The sequence below is a fragment of the Cryptomeria japonica genome, chromosome 7, assembly GCF_030272615.1.
Source record: "Cryptomeria japonica chromosome 7, Sugi_1.0, whole genome shotgun sequence".
NCBI lineage: Eukaryota > Viridiplantae > Streptophyta > Pinopsida > Cupressales > Cupressaceae > Cryptomeria > Cryptomeria japonica.
The window spans coordinates 551,791,596-551,817,778 of NC_081411.1; the positions used below are offsets into that span (position 1 = coordinate 551,791,596).

General features: G+C 35.9%; 1 protein-coding gene across 2 annotated transcripts in view; it reads right to left on the minus strand.

Moving 5' to 3' along the window:
- LOC131031137 (probable N-acetyl-gamma-glutamyl-phosphate reductase, chloroplastic) overlaps positions 1-25,834 on the minus strand; it is a 111,505-nt gene extending 85,671 nt beyond the window's left edge. For both annotated transcript variants that reach the window (XM_057962177.2, XM_057962176.2), the window contains exons 1-3: positions 25,681-25,834; positions 25,454-25,514; positions 25,123-25,284 (exon numbers count right to left, since the gene is read on the minus strand). In XM_057962177.2, the coding sequence (XP_057818160.2) occupies positions 25,123-25,284; positions 25,454-25,510 (219 nt within the window). In that variant the 5' untranslated portion in view covers positions 25,511-25,514; positions 25,681-25,834. The remainder of the gene's footprint in view (positions 1-25,122; positions 25,285-25,453; positions 25,515-25,680) is intronic.
- Between the last annotated feature and the right edge of the window lie 349 nt (positions 25,835-26,183).

A 26,183-nucleotide genomic window follows, 5' to 3' on the forward strand; every position in this document is an offset into this window, starting at 1 on the left:
CAGTGGTGAAAGTTAGCCAAACAAACACCCAAAATAGTGCCGATGGTCTCAGGATTCTTAACAACCATGTTAAGAATTTGAAGACTGCGGAGCAGGATAGGAAAGGTAATTTCATTGGTGCTGATATTGTTGATGCTGGTAAAGACAGAAAAGGTGGCACAGCTAATATTGATGCTGGTAAAGATAAAGTAAAAAGGATTGGTTCTCAAATGAAGGGGCCTTATACCAGATTCCGTAGCCACTCCAAACCAATGGTAGATTAGAATTAGGGTATTCAAGAGGTGGCCAATCTTCACGACCGCCTGATCCAGAAAGATATTGAAGCTGCTCATATCCTGAAGGAATTACAGTAGTGTTTTCTGGTTCCTTGTCTCTGTTTTGTTTTTTGTTGTTTCGCTGGTGTTTGGCTACTGGTTCACTATTGATTATCTTTTAGGCAACATTTTTATGTAAAGAGTTTCAGGGGTCCCTTCAAAACCTGTTTATCCTCTAATCAAAAACATTGTGAACAAAAAAGTAAAATGACTACAAGTAATTCAAACAAAACGGAAACCTTGTCTACCCAATTCTAAAGTAGCAGTCACTTAAAGGGAATGAACTCAAGTCGTACACCATAGGTGTTTTCATGGTGGAAACCCATGCTCAAAACCCCACAAGACTTGTTATATTTAAATGTGAAAAATGTTGAATATTGAATCAAGTAAACTACTACATCCAATTCTGCATGTGGCATACCTCAAAGGACAAGGCCAAGTGCAAGTCCTTGGTGAATTTGACAAAAGAGATAACCCTTAGTTGTGGCATTAAAATAAAATCACTTGTAATGAGTTAAATTAGAAATCTTGTCAGTGCCCTCAAGATCCTCTATAGTCTATCACATCCAAAGATGTGGTTGGCTAACATGCCAAATGTAAACTGAATTCAATCACTTATATTAGGGATGCACTGCTAACACAAAGTACACTAAATTGATGCAAAAGTAAATTATAAGTCGAGTTGCACACATTTATACCCTCTACATGCAATAAAGTTTTCTCAACATATTGTCGATGACCCTTTTCTTGATGTCTACGTGGAGTTCACCCATTATTCTTTCTTGAGTGAAGTTAATCTCTTCCTCAAAGAAGGCCATCAATGTTGTTGTCAAATAGGATACATACCAACATTACATTCAAATCATTTGTCTCCCACACAACTGCCAGCTCCAAACTATCTTTCTATGTCGAGCATTTCCTAAAAATTGTGTATTACATAATGTCCCCAATCAGGATCAACAATGAAACATATCAATTGTTTTGCATTTGTCTAATTTGTGAAACAACAATGAAACTACAACAGCAAACTGAAATGAAACCAAAACCTGATCACAACTTCAAGTGGCTAGAAAATAATGAAAATAAACCCTCATATGCTGATATAAGCCCTTAAATGCATTGCAACTGCAGATCTAGCATATAGATGACCAGTTTCATTGGGTGTGCTTGCAGATTTATTTATGAACAGTGAGTATGAAACCCTACAACAGCAATAGATATCAAGAATGCTTGCTGATTTAAGCATGGACAGAACTATGAAAACACTATGACACTTGTCATGCTTAAATATGAAATCAAAATGTTGGCAAATCCACTTGTATTGGTTGCAGCCAAACAATAGTATATGTGCAAATCAAATCTCCTTAACACTGATTATTCTAGTGTTAACAGAAAATACCAGCAAACTCCATTATGAGCAGAAATTTGAGCTTTATCCTTGATTATCAGAAGCTCCAAATATTTAATAAATATTATGTTGTGCCAGAAGTATGGTTTACAACTTTACAATGGTACAGAGATCAAATACCTTCAATGAAACACTGTTACAAGGCTGCATTGGAGGTTTTTGTCGGGATTGGTGGCGGGTCCCATGAAGTATAAAGTTGCAATCTGATTCAAGGATATTTGTTATTATCTTGTCCACCTTGTATGGTGGCTTAACTTCATAAGATGCTGTGAATCAAGTGACAATGCGGCAACAGTATCAACACTCCCAAAATGTTGTGATTTAGCTGTCACTCTTCAATTCTACTATGGTCTGCTGATATAATAGATATCATATTGTACGGTAGACATATAATAAACAATAACAGAAATATGAGCAATAATATACACTCTGAAAATGTGTCCAGCAGCAAACACTTCTTGAAATTGCAATTATTATGATAGGCCAGCACCACAGTACAAATCAGAATGAAGCCCTTCTCAAAATCACTAGAATAATAATTTGCTTCTATAAATCTCAAGATCTTCAATAAATCTAGCATTCTTCACCAAGCTTGAATCTCCAAGATCTTTAAATAATTTGCTTGCCAATTTGAATTGATAACCGCAATCAATGAACCCAAATGTGATCCTTAAGTAGAATTACCTCAATGGATATGAGGGTTTTTGTCCCCAAATTCAATTATGCAAAACCAACAGGGTTTTCCTCCTCCAAATCTCCAACACCAAGGGTTTTCATCCTCAAATGCTTCAATCTCCAAAATGGAAGAAATAACGAAATGACAAAATTGAATGCTTTGATGTGAGCCTTGACCTCTTTTATAGGCATCTACTTTGTGCCCTCTATTTTATTTTTTATTTTATTATTTTCCCTCCAAGCATTTGAAAATACTATTAAATTACATCCATAGACCCCTTTTTATTTACATTTTGAATAAAGTGTTAAAAATATTTATTTAAACATTGCATAGGACCTATAATAATATTTAAGTTGCTCTTTTGAAAACAAAGTGATTGGGCCCAACTTAAAATATTATTAATTCTTTTAGTTCTAAAAAAGAGGCATGACACAACTTGCCTACTGCCAACACCATTCATCACACTAGTTTGGAATGCCCTTCAAATAATTTAAGGTGTGCTTCCACCAGATATGGATTGAGACTAACTAGTACATTCCATGGGGTAAATTGGTAATAGGATCTATAGTCTCTACTCCCTCCACGAAATGGAGACTCGAGCAATTATTTTTAGATACATTATTTAATATAAGATTTGGGGACCCTCCAATTAGTGCAAATTAATGAAAATTTTGTTTTTTGGAGTCCTATTTGTAATGTCCCTTAATTAGTTATACTTTAAATTAACCTAAATTTTCCCAAATCTAAAATAGGTAATTAACTATTAAGTTTATGGGAGTACCTTTGTATATCGTTTTCCTGCAACACAAAATTAGAGAACACATATGAAGTAATACTTATAAACTGAAACATATGCTAATGAAGTAGATTGAATGATGTAAATTTTAATGAATTAATTACCATTAGTATCAGATTTATTAGATAAAATCAGATTGTTATATTTGTTAGACAAAATCAGCTTGTAGGTTAGTTGCCTTCCTTAATTATCCAATTCCTTAGTACACTAAGGTAGGCTAGTTGGATAGGGTGTCCAAGAGATCCTCCATCCTAGGCCCAAGAGCAAATGCCACATCCCTCTTGGCTCCATATGGCAGGTGTTAAGCATCCATCATGGAGTGGCATACCCAGTGAGGTATCCTATCGCCGTTCCCCCTCATCACAACCACCTTCCCTCTTAAGCCCAAGAGCAGATGCTTCACCCCTCTTGGCTCCATGTGTCAGGTGTTAGGCATCCACTATGGAGTGGTGTACTTAAGAGAGAGTCCCTCATATACAATGAACCATTTGTGATATTCCAATGAAGTCATTTGTTATTCAGTTCAACTAATTATGATAATCAATTGTACTTGACATAGTTATTATACTTCCATTATATAATATTATCTTAGTGTCTTATATCAGATCGTCAACAGTTCTTTCTGTTAGTATTACTTTAAATCAGAATTATTCATTAATTGTCACTGCTGCATCTTATATTATTAACACTGCACAGTATTATAGCAATTTATACGAACTGAATTTGATTGCCTTATTCCTTCTGGGTTCATTAACAGATATGTATTTATATGTGTGTCTTATGTCTAATGGTGTTGTTATGTATAACCATTTTAATGCTGTTTTAATAATTATATATTATTTGCTTCTGAACTTTTCTTTTTTTTTTTTAACTATGCCTGGTAAACTTTTTAACGTGACTGATGACACTGGCATGACATGCCCTCCAGCTCCACGTGAATGCTTTTGACCCGGAGCTATGAACCGGTGAGGCCACAAACGGGGGACCTCATCCCCACACTTCACTTGTTCAAATCCGCGAGCACAATGGCCCAGCGAAGGCACAAGGCCTTGCGAGCACAATGGCCCAGCAGGGATTTGAACCTTGGTGGCCGCTTCACCAATGAAGTGTTTAAACCGCGACACTACATGTCTGAAGACTTTGCTTTTGAACTTAATATCATATTAATGCCAGTAATTTTATTATATAGATCATATAAGATTTTTTATATATAAAATACTGGCTGTTATATTCCATTATTAAATCAGAAGTCCTGTACATACGTACCTGTCACTGGCCTTCTTCCTTTTTTTAATCCTTGCTGGCAGTCTCTATATATTCCTCTATCCTTGCTAGGGATTTTATTTTATGTTTCCCATGTATCTCCAAATTAGCACGGGAGGTATTTATCCTGCCCCATCATGGTGAAAAGTCGCGATTCTTTCTACTTGGTGTTGACGTGTATTTTGTACACAATCAAACACAAAATAAAATACCCAAGGGTACCTTATCCTCTCTTGAATAAAGCCTCCGAATGCTGAAGATGTCGCGAAAAGGATCAATCGGGATGACTTCAAGGTTCTTGTATGTAGGGTCTCTACGTGTGTATAAGCTCTCTGTGGTATGATGTGATTTGCTAGAATCACAAGGGGACTTACATTTGACGATTGAACGTCTGATCTGCTTTAAATATTGCTAGAACACGGGCTCTTACTAGCTTAGATTTTAAAAAAAAGAAAAAAAGACGAGGGCGAGAAAAGGATCTAATCCTAACACTAAGAATGTAAGAGCAATGACTGATCTTTGATGAAATTCTAACTAAGTCTTGTTTTGACATCTCAGGACCATCTCCACAAGGTTAGTGCGATCTTCGAAGGAAAGCTTTATGATGTTCAAATCATCACTTCCGGCATAGACACCATCAGGTTGATGCATATCAATGAAGAAAAAACAACTGAAGTTAAGCTTAAGCTGAATGATTCCAGTTGACTACACAAGGCAAGTCTGCAATCAACAAACTGCTAGTAGTATGGATATACGAATTCCACCATCAATCAAGCACATTTCTTCCACTCATCTAATAACACGAAATCAAATACGAGAAGTATAGAGACCATGCAAATTGTCGAATCGACCCATAAATTTCACCATTTCTTCAATGAAGTTACAAGTCTTTTACAACAACATCTTGGCAACAATCTTTGCCTTCTCTCTCTACTCTACTCTAATTGCTATTCTATCAACTAGCTAATCACCTTCTAACTACTCTTTATCTGTCTTCTAACTGCTTCCAACTATATTCTAACTATTGCCTTTACAAAATGAAATGCCAGGGCTTATATAGTGCCCTCAATACAATTCGATAGCTTAGATCAATTCGAGATCAATGGCCAAGATTCAACAATGAAAACCCTAATTAGGGTTTGTTACAACCATTACATAACATTTAATGCTTGACCAATGATAAAATTGTATTGCTTGGACACATGTCCTCTCTAGAAAATTCCACCAATGGATAGCTGGGGTAGGTACATCGGAGTTTGTGCCACCTTCCATGAGTTAGGTACATTGAATCTGGAAATGCTGAGGTGGACCACACTGACTGAAGAAGTGATGACTAGGATGCCACCTCGTCTAACACTTGTAACTTGGTAAATATTCAACTTGATGTTCTTGAGAAGCTAGCTTTAATTAATTCATTTGGAACTATCTGCTTCTTCAACGAACCCTTGTTCTAACTTCTTGTGTCCTTGATATGCAGGATGATTGATGTACCTCGCCTTGGAATACTGGATTGGAGAAGTCGCCCTTGATGACGTTAGTCCAAAGAAGGTCGTCCTTGTCGATGCTAGGCTGGAGGAGGTCGCCCTTGTCCTTGCTTGATCGTCCTTGATGAGAACCTGCCGACTTGTAGATCCTCCGGGCTTTGGAGTCGCCATCTTGATACCTACACAACATTTCAAAATTAGTAATATATCTTGAAATCTAAAAATTAAACTTTAAAAGGAAGATTCAAGATTTTAATTAGGAAACTTCATGATAAATCTTGAGTTATCATTTCCTAATTAACTACGCAATTTTCAAAACTTGAAGTTCAAAATTCAAAATTTCAACATTGGGACTAGGATGATCTCGCCATACCTCCACTTGAGAATTAATTCTAAAAAAAGATGCAAAAATAAGGTGAATTTGCTAGGCAAAATGTAGATCAAGACTCCCTTTAGCAAAATGCGCCTCCTTTAGTCCTCACAAGCATCAACTCCACCACCTTAAGTCTTCAACACTTGAGGAAAATTTGCTCCAAATAGGCCAGCTTTCGCACTTCTTCTTTGCCCTCCAAATCGCACTTGAAATAATGAGTGAATGATTTGAATAATGAACAAACACACCCAAATATATAGAGCGCTCACCATTTTACCTCCCCATAGGCCGACTTGATAAAATGGGCTCCGAAATAAATAAAATTGAAAAAAAGAAGAGGCCGACTTGATAAAATATTAAAAAAATGATACCTCAAGCGCTCCATCTTTTTTAATTTTAATTTAATAATAATTAATTTCAAATGCCTCAATTAATAAATAAAAAAAAATCAATTTTCTAAGGCTCAAATTAATTATTAAATACCCATGCACCTTTAATAAATGCCAATTTAATTAAAAAATTTTAAATATTTCGAAGTTTTTAGCGAACTTGGCATCTAATGCGATTTGGAGGATATTAACGCCCAAGTAGAAAATAGTGAATGCCAATAACTTCGTTCTGGTCCCTTGGAGAGGGACAGGAGCGCCTTTTCACTTTTGTCCTCAATCCTTCATTTTTTAATTGCCAATTCACGTTGTGGGGCTAGCAATGATCCCTTTCGTTCCTTCAGTGCATGTTCAACTCGTTTTTTGCAAGGCAAAATTGATGTTCTAGAGATTTTCGCCTTGGTCCTTCAGTGAGGGACAGGAGCGCCTTTTGCATCCATTGCGCAAATTCTTGATCATATCAACCTCAAGGCATTTTAAACATCATTTCAAATTCGCGCCTTGGCTTAGATTTGTCCAAACTTGGCGAGAAGGACTGGATATTAGGTTTTTCGCCCTGGTCCCTTGGAGAGGGACAGGAGCGATTTTGCAAATCCAAGCTTATCTGTCCTTTGTTAGCCTTCCAAATTATATTCAATGGATAAATCATGTTTTCCTTGGTCTCTTCAAATCATAAAATTGTCTTGATCCTGCAAGAACAGTGCAAATTTGAAATTCAAGCTCCAGTCCTTCAGTGAGGGACAGGAGCGAATTTTGTCTTCTAGGCCAAAATGCTTCACTTTTCACCATGGAATGTCTTGGCTAAGGAAGATATCATCTTGTTACACGCCATGAATAAGAGTTCAAGTCTAAGAAAGGTCTAAAAATATGTATATAAAGAAAATCGCTCTGGTCCTTCAGGGAGGGACAGGAGCGCTTTTACCTTTGTAGACAAAAACTCCATCACTTCATTGTCTTTGATCAAGTCTGGATGTTCTATCATGCTCATTTCGTCCTCCACCATGCCTTTGATGTTCCAATTTGACCAAACAAGGTCAGGAATGACTCAAATAAGCCTTTTCGCCCTGGACCCTTGGTGAGGGACAGGAGCGCTCTGCCTTGGTCCCTTGGAGAGGGACAGGAGCGAAATTCGCTCTGGATCCTCAGTGAAGGACAGGAGCGAAATTTGACTTTTTGAACTCTCTATCAGGATAATTTTTATGGAATATAACATTTAAGTATAAATGTCACTTATACTTTAAGTTATATTCCATATATACTTTCAGGATGTTTGAGAGTGGTTTCAGACCTCCAGGAGTTATATTGCAAAATCTAGTTTTTTGAGGTTTTTCAGTTTCCAGACTTAGTCAAATTTCAGGATTAGGACATTCCAGACTTAGCCAAATTTCAAGATCAGGACATTCCAGACTTAGCCAAATTTCAGGATCAGGACATTCCAGACTTAGCCAAATTTCAAGATCAGGACTTCACTCCAGCAGGACCTGCTATCCTATTGATCTCCCCGACAGTACTCAAAAATGCAAAAGCCAACTGACAAAACCCTAAAAGACCTATAAAAAAAAAAAAAAAAAAAACCCTAAAAAGCAAAAAACAGGGGTTCCCATTTGCAATGGGGCGATGTGTGAAAACGTCACAACACTTGGTAGCACCTCTTTTTGAAGGATCACTACCCTCTCATCTGGTAGGACCCTCCATAAGCTAATTTGGAGTCTACGTTATTAATTGATACCAACCCTCCATTTCATATGAATGGTTATCGGGCCTTGGGGAAATCAGTCAAACAAATAATATATATTTGAATACAATAACATCACTCAATATTATTAATGTATATAATATAATGTATATATATAATGCATCATTTTTTAATATAATGTACATTGTTAATATAATAGCATCATTCAATATATAAAATGTGAATTGATGATATAATATAATAATATCATTTTTAACATCAATGCAATATACTATAATTTTAACATGATTTTAACATATTATATTGCAAAAATTATATATGGGGGGACATGACACTATTTCATATGAGCTTAGGTGAAATGATCGCTATCTATATAGAAATTCACACAGTTCTATATCCACTTTCTTCTATCATTTGGATCAACGGTGCCCAAACCTTTATATTTGGGAGAAACTAACTCTCAAATGTAGATTTTATAAGAGATCCTACAGCTATCAAACTAATTCCATCCTTTTTTCATCCCATCAAAAACATTGTAGGTGCTAAATGTCCATTCAATACTGCCAATTTACCCCTAATTATAGAAAGGTTAAAGAATATTATGTTCCTCTTTGTGCACTACTACTAGAATTCCCCAACCTTTTCTCACTCTACGCATACCAAATTTTATTCTATGAACAATGAAGTCCTCCTAGTCCCTAAGGCCCACAACCCTAGTCATCAAACAAGCATGGGTAACTATTCTTTTCTCTAGCTTCAATGGTCCATCGGCCTCGCATGTTAGGAGAGGCTCCCCTACACAAATACATTGCTTCCTCATGGGATTGTCCAATTGAGGCCCATTGGCCCTAGATATATCCTCATGGACATAATTAGAACTTGCATTGGCCCTCTCATCATAGTGGATGATCATGTCATTGGTAGTCATTCCCTAAACCTTGCTACAAACGTGTGTCAATGCCATTGCTTTTGGATTTAACAATGTGATCTATGCAAGTCCTAGATGAATGGAAATAAAATATTCAATTTTTCTCCATTACTACAAGTTAAGATTCAACATAGCATATCTTTTGCACACAATCTTCCATTTAGTTAAAATGAACCATCAGCCTGTACGTTTTCAGGTATTCTAGATTGAAAGATGTGGTTTACATAGCTCTTCTAAAAGTGGAAATCATTCTTCTTTTGTCACAATGAGGTCCCATTCACCAAAGCATATTCTTTTTGCATGCAATGTCTACTCAAGGCATATAAATAGTCCATTTATAGGTTTTGGAGTCTTTTGGAATGAATGGTGTGGTTTACGCAAATCCTACATAAGTAGCAATTTGAGTTGTCAATTTCTAGTACATTACCATAAGTCATTCATCAATGAATCAATTTTGTATACAACATCCATTCGAGACCAACACTTGTCAATTTACAGGTTTTGGGGGTCTTCTAGACTAAAAAATGTGGTTCACACAAGTCCTAGGTAAGTGGAAATTAAATATTCATGTCACGTTTATTATAATGAGTCAACACTTTCTAGAGCATAACTTCTTACAATTTGCATTCAAGGTAAATGCATAATTGATTTATAAGTTTTAGGATCTTTTGGATTGAATGGCAGGTTCTATGCAAGCCCCAAGTGATGATAATCAAATTTTAGCATTTATCCCCTTTATAATGAATTAGTAGAACCTTAAAGTTACCAAAATGCATGTATTTACACAAAATTCTTCAGCATCAACCAAGTATGAATGCCACTGTCATTTGTAATGTTTTAAAGAAAAACTAGTTTATAGTTTATTCAATATGATTTGCATGATTTTAATTAGTGGCACCAAGGAGGGTGCCACAGCACTCATGAAAAAGTTCCACATGATAGACATCTTATTAAACAACACATCTATTAAAAAAAGCAATTCATGTTGAAGGGACTGCAATGTAATGCTAAAGTGATGCATCCATAAAGAGAGTAACTCAAGTTCAAACCTCCATGGTGCAACAAAGTGACCTACAACTTAATGAGCACACGTGTATAATAACATATCTAGAATCGGGACTTGATCATCCCTAGAAACTTTTCTAGACGCAGTCATGTTCCCATCTGCCCTAAACTAAAAAGAGAGAGATTCATATAACTAACAATTTCTACCAGTCTACTATATTCTTTAAGTGTGATTTGATTTGAACCTGCTACCTAGAAGCCTTAAATTTTGTGGCTTTACAATTGGGTTCAAGACTAAAACCTAGAGACAGCCATTCCAAGTCATCAAAAGTTGAAAATTGTAATGTCCCCTTTTTGGGATGATATGGTTTATGATTGGATTAGCCTATTATTGGCCCTAGTAGGCTAAGACTAATGGTTAGAGGGTCCCAGTTGGCAGTGCAGGAGGCTTTTTCCCCATTCCAGAGGTCAAAAGTGTTCAGGAGTGCTCTTCGTTTGGTTCAGTTTGGCCTTCGTTTGACTTTGTTTCACACACTTACTATTTATAGTAAGTTAGTATTTGATTGAGAGGGACTCTTACTATTTTTTAGTAAGGCAGTTGGATGCGCAATGGATGCAGTGGTTGACTCCTTGGTTCAGACGAAATCGATAAATAATGAGTAATTATGGAGTTATGATATTTTAATTATTAATAAAGTAATACTTTATTGATAATTAATTAAGGCGTGTTATAAAATAATGTTATAATTGCACATTTAGTGAAGGGGTCAAGTCATCATTAAAAGGGGGCCATAATATTAATTGTTTGAACACCCAGGCCAAGAAGATTAATATAAAATATTAAAGTGCAATTAATCATTTTTAGTATTTGAGGCCTATTTATTGATGCATTTGATAAAGTCAAAAGATAAATATAAAATATCATTTTAAATGATATTAATGTGCATCTAATAATTCAAGACTTGGGCGCCCACTTATGAGGATATTAAATAAAGTTATTATGCAAACCCTAAAGTGGATTTAAAAGGCTATTACGGAGATTGAGGTTATAAAAGGACTCAAAGAGCAAATGCTTATTCATTCTAGAAGATTATAAACTTGTGCTTTTTGATATGAGAGATATGTGTAGAAACACACAAGGGTTTCAGTCATTTCCAGCATTGGAGAATGAAAACTCTTCAGTGTCTTTGCAATTTTGAGGTTGTGTGAGATTAGCCGAATCATTGCTTGTGGAGGACTTCATCCAGAAGTTCTAATTGTGCTCAAAAGAGAAGGAATTTCATCTAAGGTTTGAAGATTATTGAAGCATTAGTAGTTGCAGACCTGTATTCTTCATTGGCAGCCATTGTTGATTAGATTTCAAGTTTTTCTTATTGCTGCTACAGTAACACATGAACAGTAAAACGCTACAGTAACAAGAGTTTTTAAAGGCAGATTTCTTAAAAAGTATTTCCAGATTCTTTGTGGCAGCCATTGCAATTATTACCAGTTGTTTTCTACAGACTCATACATAGCTGCTACAAGGCTTCCTTTCAGCTGGACGTGGTAGTTTCCAGCCACCTTGGTTGCTGATCAAAAAATTCCAGACTTGATGATTATTCCAGAATTGCTAAAAGTCTTTTACGTTAACTTCTGGGTATGATCATTGTTGTTTGCACACTTATATGTTAATGTATTGATCATTAAATGATATTGCAGCCATTACTTTGCCAATAGTTTAAATATTTGCAAATTCCTTTGTTAAATCTTGCCTGGCAAAAAGTTTATTTTTCATAGTAAAATTGCAAATCAAAATCAAATCATTCAAAACACAAGCATTTGCAAGTTGGAGGTTGCATAACCCGTTGGGGTTACTACAAAAATACTAACAGTGTAAACTGCAGACAAAGTATTCTTAGTTCTACAGTTGAAAATACTAGCAGCGTAAACTGCAGACAAAGTATTCTAAGTTCTACAACTGCAAATTATTTATTGTGCTCTTTCTATACAATAAATATATTATCCAAAGTATATATATAATTTGAAAATTAAATTAAAAAATTAGCTATTTAAGAAAAAGAAAAATGCATATTATAAACAATTTGAAATAAGTTAAAAAAGTTTAATCAAATAACATTCATGATCCATCATTGAATGACATTCTAACATTAATCATTAATCATTACAATGGACTTAAATTCAAATATAAGTCTAAAAGTTACAGACCATTGATTAAATATCAAACCGCAAAAATGAAAATGCATAGTTCTCATCATCAATAGAACTACTAAACTCCTCTAGCTCTTTCAAGGGGATGCCTAGCGATCCCTGTTGCACATCTTGATCCTTATGAACCTATCTTAGAGCCTCAAGCCCTATGTCTCAACAAGTTGTTGGACACTCTTTGTACACATTTGTCTTACAATCAATGAGATGCAAGGCACAATGTACAAGAACAAGCATCTCCATTCTCCAAGAGGTAAGCAAGTTCCTCTTAACAAAGTAAATAAAGCTATATATAGACCACTTCTTCCCAACAAGAAAGGAATTTGACACATGTTTGTAGCAATTATGGAGGCCCATATAGCCACCATAAGTTTGTTGGCTATTCCTACACAATGGTGAATTTTTCTATCTCAGCTAAAATCTTGTAGCCTTAACTTCAATAATTTGGTCCACCAATCCTTGATTATTGCAGCATCCTCCGCTCTATATTATCTTAGTGATTGTCATGAAAGCCTTCTTCACCTCTTTCTCATCAATGCAAATGAATTTACCAAGCCTCTGCACAAACCATTGAGCATTCATTACATATGCAAACACATGTAAATCCACATTCAACTTCTCCCACCTTTAAAGAATGATGAGCTAAATAATGTTGTGAGAGATTGCGAAGGTGGGGTCTCTTTCATAAGTCAGGACCATTATCCATCCAATCATTCTAACAATGCACTCATATATCTTTCCGAGATTGATGTTGTTGGAGATCCTACGTATGATGAGAGTAAAAACAAGGATTCTAATGAATATAATGTGTATATCAGATTTGAACAAAAATAATCTTTGACAATGACCTTCACCATAATTCCATATTCTTCAATGGGCTCCCCCACCTAATTCACTTTTATGTCACAATCATGCAACTCAAGCATCCTCTCAAGAAAATGAAATAGGATGCAAATTGGATCTCAATTGATTTGAGGAATTTCTTCCTCAAAAAGAATCAAAACAATGCAAATGAGATGTAGCAGTTGTATATGAACATTCACACCTCCCTAGCACTCACCGTAACCTCTTCAACCCAATCAATTTTCCCAACATTCTTTAGGGCATTGTTCACCATAGACAACAAAGAATCTACTTGATGTACTTATTAATAGCTTCAACCAACTCCACTACTTCTCTACTCACAAATGGTTCATCTATAGCCCCTCTTCAATACCATCCCTCAAGGTTAGGTATCTAAATTTGTCATCCTTGCACTTTCTAATTCAACCAACAAACCTAAGAAAATGAGGGTCTTCTTTACACATGACTAAACATTGATGAGTAGACAATGGCTAGTATTTATGCACTCATTTGTGATGATAAAACACTCATGTATCACACATCACCTTCATCTCCATCAGAAAATTAACTCAGCCTGTTTTTGTCAATAGTCATTGCAAACTGCCACAATGTATTCTCTTGTTAAATGGCCCCTATGCATATTTTGCCAACATTTTTCATGAACAATCAGAGACTAAAAAAACTTCCAATTGAACTTCCTAGTTCCCAAATCAACAACAGATCACCAAACCCTAAAGGTATACCAAGCCTTATACTCAGGTCTAATGCTTAATTTGGCCAGCAAATTTTGTGTAAGTCTCAGTATTTCAATGGAGAACCAGTGCCAATTTCATGCTCTGAATTTGATTTCAAGTGTTTGAAGAGCATAGCAGAAAGATATCATTGAAATTGTCTCTCGATTGTATTTATGAATCAATGTATCAAAGATATTTGATTTGTCATTGCAATTCTATGCTTATGTGTAATGCATTTGGTGGGTTCTCTTAATGAGAAATTAAATTTTGTCAAATAGATTGCCGTGATTTTGAGAAACAATCAAGATCAGTAAGCAGAGTTTCATGGTTAATTCATTGGCACGTTTATGTAAGGCATAAACATTCAAAGTACCAAGCAATTTGATTCTAAGCCATTGAATGAACATGTACTAATTATTAAGTTTGACTCCACTGCCCTAGGATTAAGGCACCAATCTATTACATGTCCCAAAACAATAATCAAAGTCGACTTACATTTTGAAAGTATTTTTATTTTTGTTTAAGGTTTATTTTCAGTTTTTTCTATTTCACTTCATGCCAGTGCGGAATAGAAAATCAGGGGTATTAAGTTGAAGTATCAAATAAACAAACCCTAAGAATCATGTATGAAGTTATATCTGCTATAACATCATTGTTAAGTATTGTAAATGTTAAATGATAAAGATTGTGGTTTACCCGCCAAGGTTTTGCATAGCCTAAAGTGTAGGGAATGTTAGCCTCCTTGGTTAAATCCTATTCGTTGGCCAAACCAAGCATTAGATCTGAGTATAAGGCTTGGCATACCTTTAGGGTTTGGTGATCTATTGATTTGAGAACCAACAGAACTTTCAACAAGTGCCCTCAACTCATTCTTCTACCCATTTCCACTATCTAATTTTGCCATTTTTCCATTTTCCTTTCAAGAAAGTCAGCATGCCATATAAAATCAAAACGAAACAAAAACCAACCCAAAAACAATATACAAAATGTTAGTGTTTCTCCAAGTTTTGTACCAAAGGGTGAGTTTCAAGGAAAAAGAGTTTTTGGGTTTTAAGAACTAGGTGGATGACTATTAAAATAATATATAGACATTAATATTTGAATATTAAAACTCAAATACATTCTATATATAACATAAACAAAATAAAAGAAGCTAAAGTTGTAAAAAGTAAATATAAGGTGTTGAATATACAATGACAATTCGTTGATCCCACGACCCAATTAATAATATGATATTCATTTTAACTATTCATGAAAACAAAGTACAGACCAAAAAATTACAAACTCAAAACTAAGGGTGAAAACACCAAAACAAAAGATGCGTGTAGTTGAATTAAGTGGAAAAGTCAATATTTGGAATCATCATCATATGGAAATATCATGAACTGCTTTTGATCACTAGAATTGTTGGACTCAATCAACTCCTATCATAGGACCCCAACTAATCCTAGCTACACATTGCAGTCCTTGTCAAAAAAAATTCAACTTCTCAAGCTCCACATCCCATCATGTTACTAGGCTCTCCTAGTACTTAAGTGTCCTAAGACCAACAAGACATAAGGCATTATGTAAAACAGCAACCTTCTCTTGTAATGTCCCCATTTTCGTGAGCATCAGAGTTTGAGGGATTAGCCTATTATTTTGACCCTCGTAAGCTAGTATGGTGGATTAGAGGGTCCAGTTTGGGAGTTTTGGAGCTCTTCAAGTGGTCGTTGTAAGTGTTTATCTCACCAGATCTTTCAGTTGTTCTGAGGCATTGATATTTAGAGGTTTCTAGTTCCGTTTTGAGGGACTTACTATTTATAGTAAGTCAGTGGATGTTAGAGAGGGACCCTTACTATTTTTAGTAAGGCATCCAGATTGACAGTGGGAGCAGTGGGCTAGCCAGTGATGAAGTCAAAATCATTAAATAATGGTTATTAGTGGAGTTATGACATTTAATTTTTATAAAAGTGTTACTTAAATAATAATTAATTATTTTAAGGGAACATTATATTGACTTCATGTGACTTTATAATTAAAGGGGATTTAATATCATGAAGTCAAATTATAAAGTGAGAGCATTTAATGACTTTATTTGACTTTATTACAAAAGAACATTTAATAATTATAAAGTGCATATGAGGAATAATATAGAGTACCAATTTTATGGACACACGGCTGAGACTAGTAGGGCTTAAGAGACAAATGGCATTCACAGGGGAAATCAAAGAGGATAGATTGAGAGGCATTATGGCCTTTCCTCACGACCTGGCGATTCAGGGGGTAAAGAAAACATTAGGGGAAGAGTATATTAAGAATAAAGACCGAACCAGGGCCAATTATGACATAGCTGCGATGTTTCTTGCGGTGGCCATGCACTTTGAGAAGGATAGGGAGGTGGTTAAGAAGTTATGCCAAAGTGTTTTCAAGAAGGACTTGTTGGGCGAATTGGATAGGATTGTCATTAATGTGGTTGATGATTTAACTGTCCCTAAGCCAAAGCACTACGACAGGTTCATGTGGAAGAACAAACCAATGCCAAGATTTCCAATCTTGGAAATCGAAGATGAGGCTGGCTTCGTTGCTTATAATCCAATAAGGCAGCGAAATTTCTATTTTCTTATGTGGCTTTTGCATGTTAAAAGACCGACATGTAAAAGATGGCTAGCTAACTATCTGGAGGCGGAAGGCATTGATGTAGTGCCTGACGACGTAGAGCTCCCCTCTGCTTCTGCGCCTAGCCCAAGAGAATCCTCTTGTGATCCAGGACCGGCGGTAAGCAAGGCACAAATGAAAAGGAATCTAGCTCCTTCTGAGTCCTAGGGCTTGTTTTCTATCTTTAGGGTAGCTTATTGTATCTCCTTCTACATACACTAGACTTTATCGTCTCTTTTGGCTCTACTAGGGCAAGTTTGATACTTAATGCCATCTTTTGCTTTAGGTTCTGATGAATGCAATGTAGACATATGGGTTGTTTATGAAAATGCTTACTGACGCTTAGCAGGTTATGGTTAGTTTTGTTTAATTCTTAGTATTTTTGTTCCTTCCGTCTCGAGCTAAACTGCAAGCCTTCTCCGAATTGGATTTATACACAGAGTTACACACATATATATATATGGATGTATATATTGATAATTTGATATAGATGGTCTGGCCTATTGGACTTGGCCCGTACCATGGCCCTTTTACTCACTCCATAAGCGGACGGATTTGTGAATATATATATTCATAAACATGTTCATACATCCGTTTGGCACTTTCTCTGGCTCTTGTTCCCCTGTTTGCTTGACTGCTCTTCGTTCTTGTTTATGCCTCGATATATATGTGTGTGTGTGTGTGTGTGTGTGTATTCCATTCTCCTTGTGTAGTTAGTTGCAGGTTTTTTGTATTTCGCTTTCTGTGTCAGTTTTACTTTGGCTAGGCTTCTTAAATTAGTCCACGGCTATCATGGCCCTAGACTGGGATATGCTTTGTTTACTTAAATTCAACAGATCTTACTAGCTAAATCTTTCTTTGGGATTTTTTATACTTCGATTTGCTTTTCTATCTGTTGTTAAGAATTGGTCAGGTTGGTTCGAGAGTAATATGATCTTTTATGGGCAATCTTTTGGTGCAGTTTCACCTTGGAAAGCTATGGAAAATGATTCTATTTAGATAAAACAGGGGAATTCAATAAGTCTGGTTACAATTGCATATACTTTCTGATTGAGACTAGTCTAACAGTATGTAGGAGAAATGCGTAGTTTGTTTTGGCAATTTGGTTTTGCAGGATTCAGGTGGAGGCATTCAACGTGGTTTAATCAGAACTGCCCCATCCCATTATTATCAGGATATGGCACCATTGCAGTTAAATTCTGTGAACATCATCGTTGGAATTAGTATGATGTAATTGATAGGAAATATCAAATGTATTGTTCTGGAATGGCAACAGACCACTTATTGTATTTTATCTAATTATTTCCAGGAAATTTATTCCTTGAGCAAGACCGGAGGTTTTCTTTGCCCGATTCTTTCCTGTCGGTGCCCACACTAAATTAGGTTGTAAACTTTATATAATTTCATTCAATTAATATAATTATTCAGCCAAAAGCCCATTATCTATCAAAAAAAATATAGAGTACCAATATCAAGGGAGATATAAGTGATTTTTAAATATATATACTTTATATTATTTTGTTTTGCACCAAATGAAGGGATCAACCCTTTTGAAAAGTTATTATAAAGTTTTATTAAAACCCTAAAGTGGATTTCAAAAGGGAATTAAAGGCATTTAAGAGTTGAGAGGATATAAAAGGTTTCAAAAAGCAAATCAAACTCATTATTGATGATCATTTGTCTTTGTTTTTTGGGTGTTGTGCATTGAGACCTAGGGTTTCAGGCAACTTCAGCATTGGAGAACGAAATCTCTTCAGTGTTTATGCAATCTTGAGGCTGTGAAATACCATCTGAATCATTGCTTGACTGTGGACTTCATACAGAGGTCCAGTTGGTGCTTCATTGGACAAGATTTACATTTCTTTCAGAATCTTCAAGGGGTTTTCAAAGAATATCTTTTGCAGATTTAAATATATTGGAAGGAGACATTGTTGAAGATCTTCATTATTGCTGCTACGACTTAATATTAAAAGTTCATGCTAGAACAGGGGCGGCTGCATGAGAGGCACGATTTGGCTTCAAAGAGACTCCATTCTTTGCACAAGGATCTGCCACATCTTCATCAATCATAAGAACTTCTTTACATCAGATTCTTTCATGTTTTCCTAGTGTAGTTGGCATCATTTTTACAGTTGTATTAGTCGCTGTTCTTAAGCGGCTGTAGATGCACATTTATATCAGTTTGGTACTTGCATTGGATACATCATTGTAAGCCAAGAGTCTTGACCTTTTGCTTGTCATTTCAGTTTGTAGCAATCTCATTGCATTCTAATATCATTGTAGTCACAAGGAGTTTGAATGTCAAGATTTGTCTCTCTCATATTTAGTTTACATGCCAACTGTTTGTATTAATGTCTAGTTGCTGTAGGTGCATATTTACATTGTGTGGGTCATCTATAGCATTCAAAAAGACAAAAAGAATTGCATTGCATTATGGTTCTTTGCCTAGACATCTTAGTAACCATTTGAAAGCATTTAAATCACATTTGACATCATTTGAAGCAATCATTATCAGACTGAAACATAGAAACAGCAAGTAAAGAGGTTGTATGCAAAGTGTTTGATGATATTCCTTGAGCCTCTAATCAGCATTTTGAGGTCGGATTGGCAAGGACTACTACATCTCTGCTCTCCTAGAGGTAATTTCTTTGCTCTTACCAGAATGGATAACATTATATATAGAGTGATTCCTCCCAATAACAAATGAGCTATAAAAAGCTATGAAGGAAGTACACAACAAGTGTATGCAACAATTATGGACAGCCAGTAATTGGTTTGTCTAATGCCATTGAGTGTTTACCTATCTTTGCCAAACTTTGATAGGCATCGATATTTGATCCACTCAACTCTCATTATTGCAATATTCCTCAACACTATACATTTTCTTGAGGGCCTACATGAAACTTTCTTGACCTCCTCATCATCAATGCGAAAAACTCTACCAAGCTTCTCCACAAAACATTTTGGATTCACTATATATGTCCATATGTAGGGGGGTGTTCAACTTCTCCCACCTCTTCTAAATGACGAGTGAGCATGCTCATGGGATATAATTGTATCTAAAGAATCACAAGTTTATCCAACCAAACATGTTTATCTATGCACTTATAGATCTCTCCAAGGTTGATGTTGGTGTGAACATATCTTTTATTAAACTAGTTTCCTTTTGTCTTCTAATCACGCCTAGCATATTAAGTTCACTTGAGGCATTTGCACTTTCCTTGTTTGGTGGAGATGTACTACACAACTACATTTCCTATTATCCTTATTGATTCTATTATTGTACTCTTGGTTGTATATCCTATATATACCCAACTCTAGCTCTCATTTCAGTGTAATGTACCCTCTTGGGAATTGCTGTAGAATCCCAAATTCCATTCAAATAAGAAATGTAAGATAGTTAGAGGCATAACTTTACCTTTTGAAATGCCTTTTAACAAGATAAACCCTGATTTAAAACCTAGTATTCAATCACAATTCCGTTCAGAGGAGACAGGATGATAGGTCTGCCCGAAGCCATCCCCGCACTAAGCTCAAGAGTGGATACTCACCCTCCTGGCCCCAATGGTAGACACATTGGACATCCACTCGAGGTGGTCTACCTAGTGGGCTGCTTGTATCTGCTTTCCCTATCCATGTTTCCTGTTCATCCTCTTATGACTGAGAGCATGTGGGATTCAATAATACTTTCCCTAACAACCTATCCCATTGTGGAGTCCCTTGGGAAATGATATAAGACGCCTCAAGCTTATTCCAAGAGCACAGAATGACACCTGCCATTCGGCCTCCTGGCCCCACCCGGGGTTGGTGTACTTGAATGGAACTTATGTGCTACTCGCATCCCTTATTATGTATTCCATTCTACTCTCCATAATGAGACGGTTCGTTGGTTAAAGTATTAAAGAGTCTTTAATATATATATAATCAAATACTTGAACAGTATATAGGTCTACTGACTAGTTTTATCAAATATGAAACTGAAAGTCTCTGCCTTGATTGATTGCCTTATTTCTCTTCTTCGATTCTGAGATTGGATGTTTCTGATTGATCCCTTGATGTCTTTTTCTCATTCCTTTTATATCTTTCATTGGATAGTCATGTCCATCCAAAACGTCCACTTACCCTTAGCAAGAGTTGCAACTCTTCAAAAAGAAATTAATAATATTTGAATATTGCTTATAACTTCCCCTAATCTGGTTGGTCCCTTGATCATGATCTAAATCAGTTCTGTATTCGATATTTAATTTCCAATTTTCACTTCCTTTTTCCATTCTTTGTTTCATATTAAATACAACTTACAATTTCAGGGTTGATAACTTCTCAACTCAGATATCTGCTTATTTTCTATTTTATCTGTTTTCTGATTAAAAACGTACATATCATTTTCTTGATCCCTTCTAATGCCTTTCCCCCAAGAAATTGTTTTCCTATTTATGTATTTAGGTGGATGCGGGAGGAATTACACCTCTTCACCCATCTCTTCACAAAGAGTCGTACCTCCTCAAATGCTGCTTATGACATTTTTCTTTAACCGATCGCTGCCTAAGTAAAGGAATGTAAGTTGACCGTTAATTAAAATATTTCCCGTGGTCAGCTCTTCTCAATGATTCCCCTTTGTTACCTAGGTCAGCCATTGGTATATATATATATCTTTGCATAAAATATTGTTATTTTGTCATTTTGGTCTTCTAGGTTTTATGTGATTAGTTCCCACTTCTCAGACATTATGGATAATGGGTAGCTAATTCTTACATGGTATTAGAGCTCTAAACTTTTTGAAAGATTTTGCCAGGTTTTTTCACCTAGTGCATCCTAGCCTAAATTTGACCCACTAGGATTGACAAAATTTGCAAAGCTTTGGATCTGTTCTAGGAAGGGTACTTTTGTGGGACTCTGTATCCTCATTTGTACAACGTTTGTACACAAGTATGAATCATATAATCTAGCAAAATTCCTATGTAAGCAGCATCTCTCTAGCATATTCTCTATGACAGCTGGTGCAACATCATACAAGGTATATTGCAAATATTAAGGTTTTTATTTTCAATTGCCAAGTTTTTTAGTGTATGAAAGTACCCTATCCACAACAGCTAATGCGACAAGTACCTCAAGGTACCCAATATTCATAGATCTAACTGCGGGGTACAAAGTGGCACAATACTTTGCATGTATAGTAGGTGGCAAGATTATAGTCTTGCCACCAATGACTACCATAGGCTCTACCATTTAGCATCCACCAGTAGTAATAGCCTTACATACCTATTAATCCGCCACCGTTACAATGAAGTCAACAACTCCAAACCACCCCACCCCCAATCAACAATTTTCTGACTTTGTAAGGGCAATTTTGTGATAATCTAACAGCGATTGTGGAACCACAAATGTTCTGTCATCTAGTGTTGGTGACATCAGCATCCTATTTCCCTAACTTGCCCCCTCAATGGAGCTTTGATTTTGGCATTTGGTCTTCAAACACCTCGTTCTTGTTCATTTTGGCTCCATTTTTTTACAAATTTTTTTTATTAGGGAAAAATTTTCCAAGAGATTCATAGCGGTGAACATGGTTTTAGATTTTGGTCACAAAATTTGCCAAAAATTGTAGATTCTCAGAAGTGATGCTAAGTAGTTCTTGTTTTTAGAACTTCCAGGACTTCTTAATAGTTCATGCAATAGCATTTTTGGTGCAACTTTTTCCTATGTGCATAAATTTCCATGTACTTTTCATTGGTGCAGTCTGATTTATCTCATTCTATTACAAAATTGTACTTTCAACATTGGAGCTTGTAAATGCATTAAGATCAATTGTTCTCGTACTACATATAAAGCGACAAAATATTTTGCTATGGGGGTTATTTTCTGAACTAATACAAAAAAAATTGGGGGAGTTGCAAGGCACAATTTAAGTGCTCATTGTCTTTTTTAGTCCGTGTTTGTTGCCCTAATGGAAAATCTAGGGAAATTGAGCTCCTAACTCCACATGGAAATTAAAGATGCAACAACTACTACAATCTAAGGGTCTATGGTAAATGTTGATTGACAAACCACCAAAATCTACTAAGGAGTTTGAAAAAATTGCATACAAAATCAAACTTGATGAAGCCAAAAGCTTGATTGGATTGCAAATTTCAAATAGAATGTTCATATTGAACAGTGTACAAAACTAAAGCAGGTACAGGATAAATTTAATGATCAATTTGGCAAGATCAATGAATTTAAAGCATTGCAATTAGAGGTAGAATTATCTTCCCTTGTAATCCATGAGCATCCCTCCATTGAGGATTTCCTTGCAAAGTTCAAGTTATTATTGTCACAACTGAAGGCTTGTGGAAAGAAGAAAATAGATGAAGAGTGCAGATTTTTTATTTTGTCTAGATTAATGGGTCATTTTCAAGTCTTCTCTTCTACCTTTTGCTCCACTATGAATGCGGTGGGATCTAAGTCTCAGATGCAAACCTTTGAGTTTTTTGTTGAGTGTCTTACTAGGGAGCAAGCTAAACTTGTACAATAAGACATTCTTCAGTGTTCTAAGAGTCTAGCATTTGTAGCTCAATCTTCCAAAGGCAAAGTAGAAATAAATTGAAGCAAGATGCAAGGGATTCTACAATCATCTAGTCCACGCCCATGTTACAATCATTAAATGCAAGGAATCCTACAAGTTTACAACTAAAACAACCTCTCTAATAAAATGAAGTAAGATGCAAACACAGTCTCCACCAGCTTGGGGAATTCCTTCCTCAAACAAAATCAAAAGAGGTCAAATGTCATACAATCATTGTATATATAACTCTACACCTTCCCTAAAATCTGCCACAAACTATTCAACCTAATTAATTGTGTTGAAGTCCTTGAGTGCATTGTTCAGTGCATGCACGCAATACAAGGTCTAATGGATCATTCGTGGGTTAACCTCAACTAACTTCCCCAATGCCCTGCATTCATGTGTTACATCTATCACCACTTTCACTAGGGTGGAGAGATTCTGAAAATCTAAAAATGGGATTTTGTGTCCTTGCATTTTTCAGAATTATTTACTATCGTACGAAAGAAGTGAGGACCTTCCTTATATGTAACTATCACGTTGATAAGTATGCAGTGTCTAATGTTTTTTCATCCGCCCATGAAAGTGCTACATCCATTTATCATCCTTTTGACCTTCATCTCCTCCATTGGTAAATTAACCTTGGCATAGTTTTTTAAATTTTTTCCATTGGTCAATTAATCTTGTTCTTGATTTTGTTTAACCACGAAGCACATATGATGGACCTACTTTGCATGCCTCCGTAAAAGCCTGCTTGAAATAACAAGATCAAGTAACATGAAATGGAATACCATTGGCAAAAAAAATTGCCAATAGCATGATCCACCTACTCTCTAACACGATCTTGGGACAAATTTGTAACTAGGTTTGAAGTTGTTGCTAAACCCATGGCCTTTCCTTTCTCAAACTCCATGGGGTGGAAATACTTATCTGGAAGTCTTCGAGGAAGATGCAGATAACATAGAGATGACCACATTGAACAACCTAATTATTTCTACCGTCTTTTCAGATACCAACTTAATATGAGGCCTAACCACTTTAACAGATGCATATAGGACATGTGAAATTGACACTCATAAGGTTGCCCTTCCATTCAAGACTGCAAAAGTTGTGTTCTCCCTCCTGTACGACTCCATGGCATTTTGGTTAGCATCTTGAAAGGGCAATCAAAATGCAAAGCACTCCCAAATGAACGTTCAGTTCCGGTGGCTTGACTATTCTCACTTCCTTCCCTACTACTGTTCCACTTTCACTGCAATGGATTATTTTCGTTTTGTGTGGAGGAAGATTGTACTGTATTCTTATGTGGGACAAGTTTAACCCACATTCTTAAGATTTAAATATGGATCCTCAAGTACTCCATCAAACCTGAGTTATTTAATCACAACTGAACCTACCTATAATCAGTATACTACAACCTCGTGACTCTCCTAATGGGTTACTGACCGCTCATTGAACTCATTTTATACTAGTCTAAGGTAACCCTCCGAACTACTCTTTATTTGAATATGGATCCCCGGATACTCCATTAAACCTGAGTTATCTACCCAGTTCACTTAGATCACAATTGAACCTACCTATAATCATTATACCACAACACTCCCACAGGATTAATGGCCGGTTATTGAACTTATTTCATAGAAATGCATCGTAAGCCTTGGGACGACTCTTTTAATTTATAAAATAAACATTTTCCGGAAATTTATTAATTGCGGGATCTATTTATTTTAAAAGTATGTAAATTAGGAATAAATGAGCTATAAAAACCCTGAACCCAACGAGCATAAAAATAAAAACGGAACAGTATCGCATATGATGTCGAAGAAATTGAGGTACCTCTGAACCAGTGTAGCCGCTGGCCCCGAGAACCCCCACACGTACAACTTCACCCGCTTTGTCTTCGCCATGCCTCGCCAATTCTAACTTTCTCGGAGACGAAGCTACAGAAGCTCTGATACATTTACTTGCGCTTCTTCCCTTCCACCTGCCTCCTCCATCCTGCAATTCGGACCAACAAAACGCCTCCCCTCCAGTCATATGACATTCAAATTCATTGTAAGCTTTCAGATAGATTTTGAAAAGAGACAAACAAAATTTCCAATTCAACATTTAGGATTTGTTCAGTTCAATATAATGTATTAACCGAGAGAAAGCTGTAGAGAAATACCTTGGAAAAGGCTTTCGAGGCCAAGGAGACCGATTTGGCTGCAGCAACAGTCTCCATGACTCTGAAAGATAAGCAAGAATTAGTATTAAGATCTTATGAACGTTCACAAGTTCTAAAGCAATGTGGCTTCTTGATATAAGCATTTCTTTTTGCAATTATTTTCCTTCTTTACTAGATGCCTGTCATTTGGAATTTGATTCGAGATGCTTTTAGGCCGGCCATGATACCTGTTCGCGAGGGGAAGCGGCAACCAGTAAAGTACAGAACTGCGACAAAAAATTTAAAAACAACTCCGACTATGCAATTTGCATTTAATCAGTTAGTGTGTTATTTTATAGTAAAATCTGATTTAAGCAGGCAGAGCATATAATAGTTTTCACATATTTATCAATCAAAGATACATAGAAGCACTATAAATAGAATGTCAAAGAAGAGGTAGAGTAGAAAGTATGTTTTGTTACAAATTTGTTCCGGATTGTATTGAATGTATTTTTGTCTCTTCTCATATAATTTGATATTATTGTCTAAAGATAGAAAACATAGTGCCTATGGTATATCCAATGACTTGCCTCAATCAAATACTTATATTGATTCAACAATATAGTATGAAGTAGGTTTTTAAGTATGTGTGAATTTACATTGATTCAATATTATAGTATGAAATAGGTTTTTAAGTATGTGTGAATATGGGTGGAGGTGTAAATTATCGTAGTGATGAAGGTTGGTCATT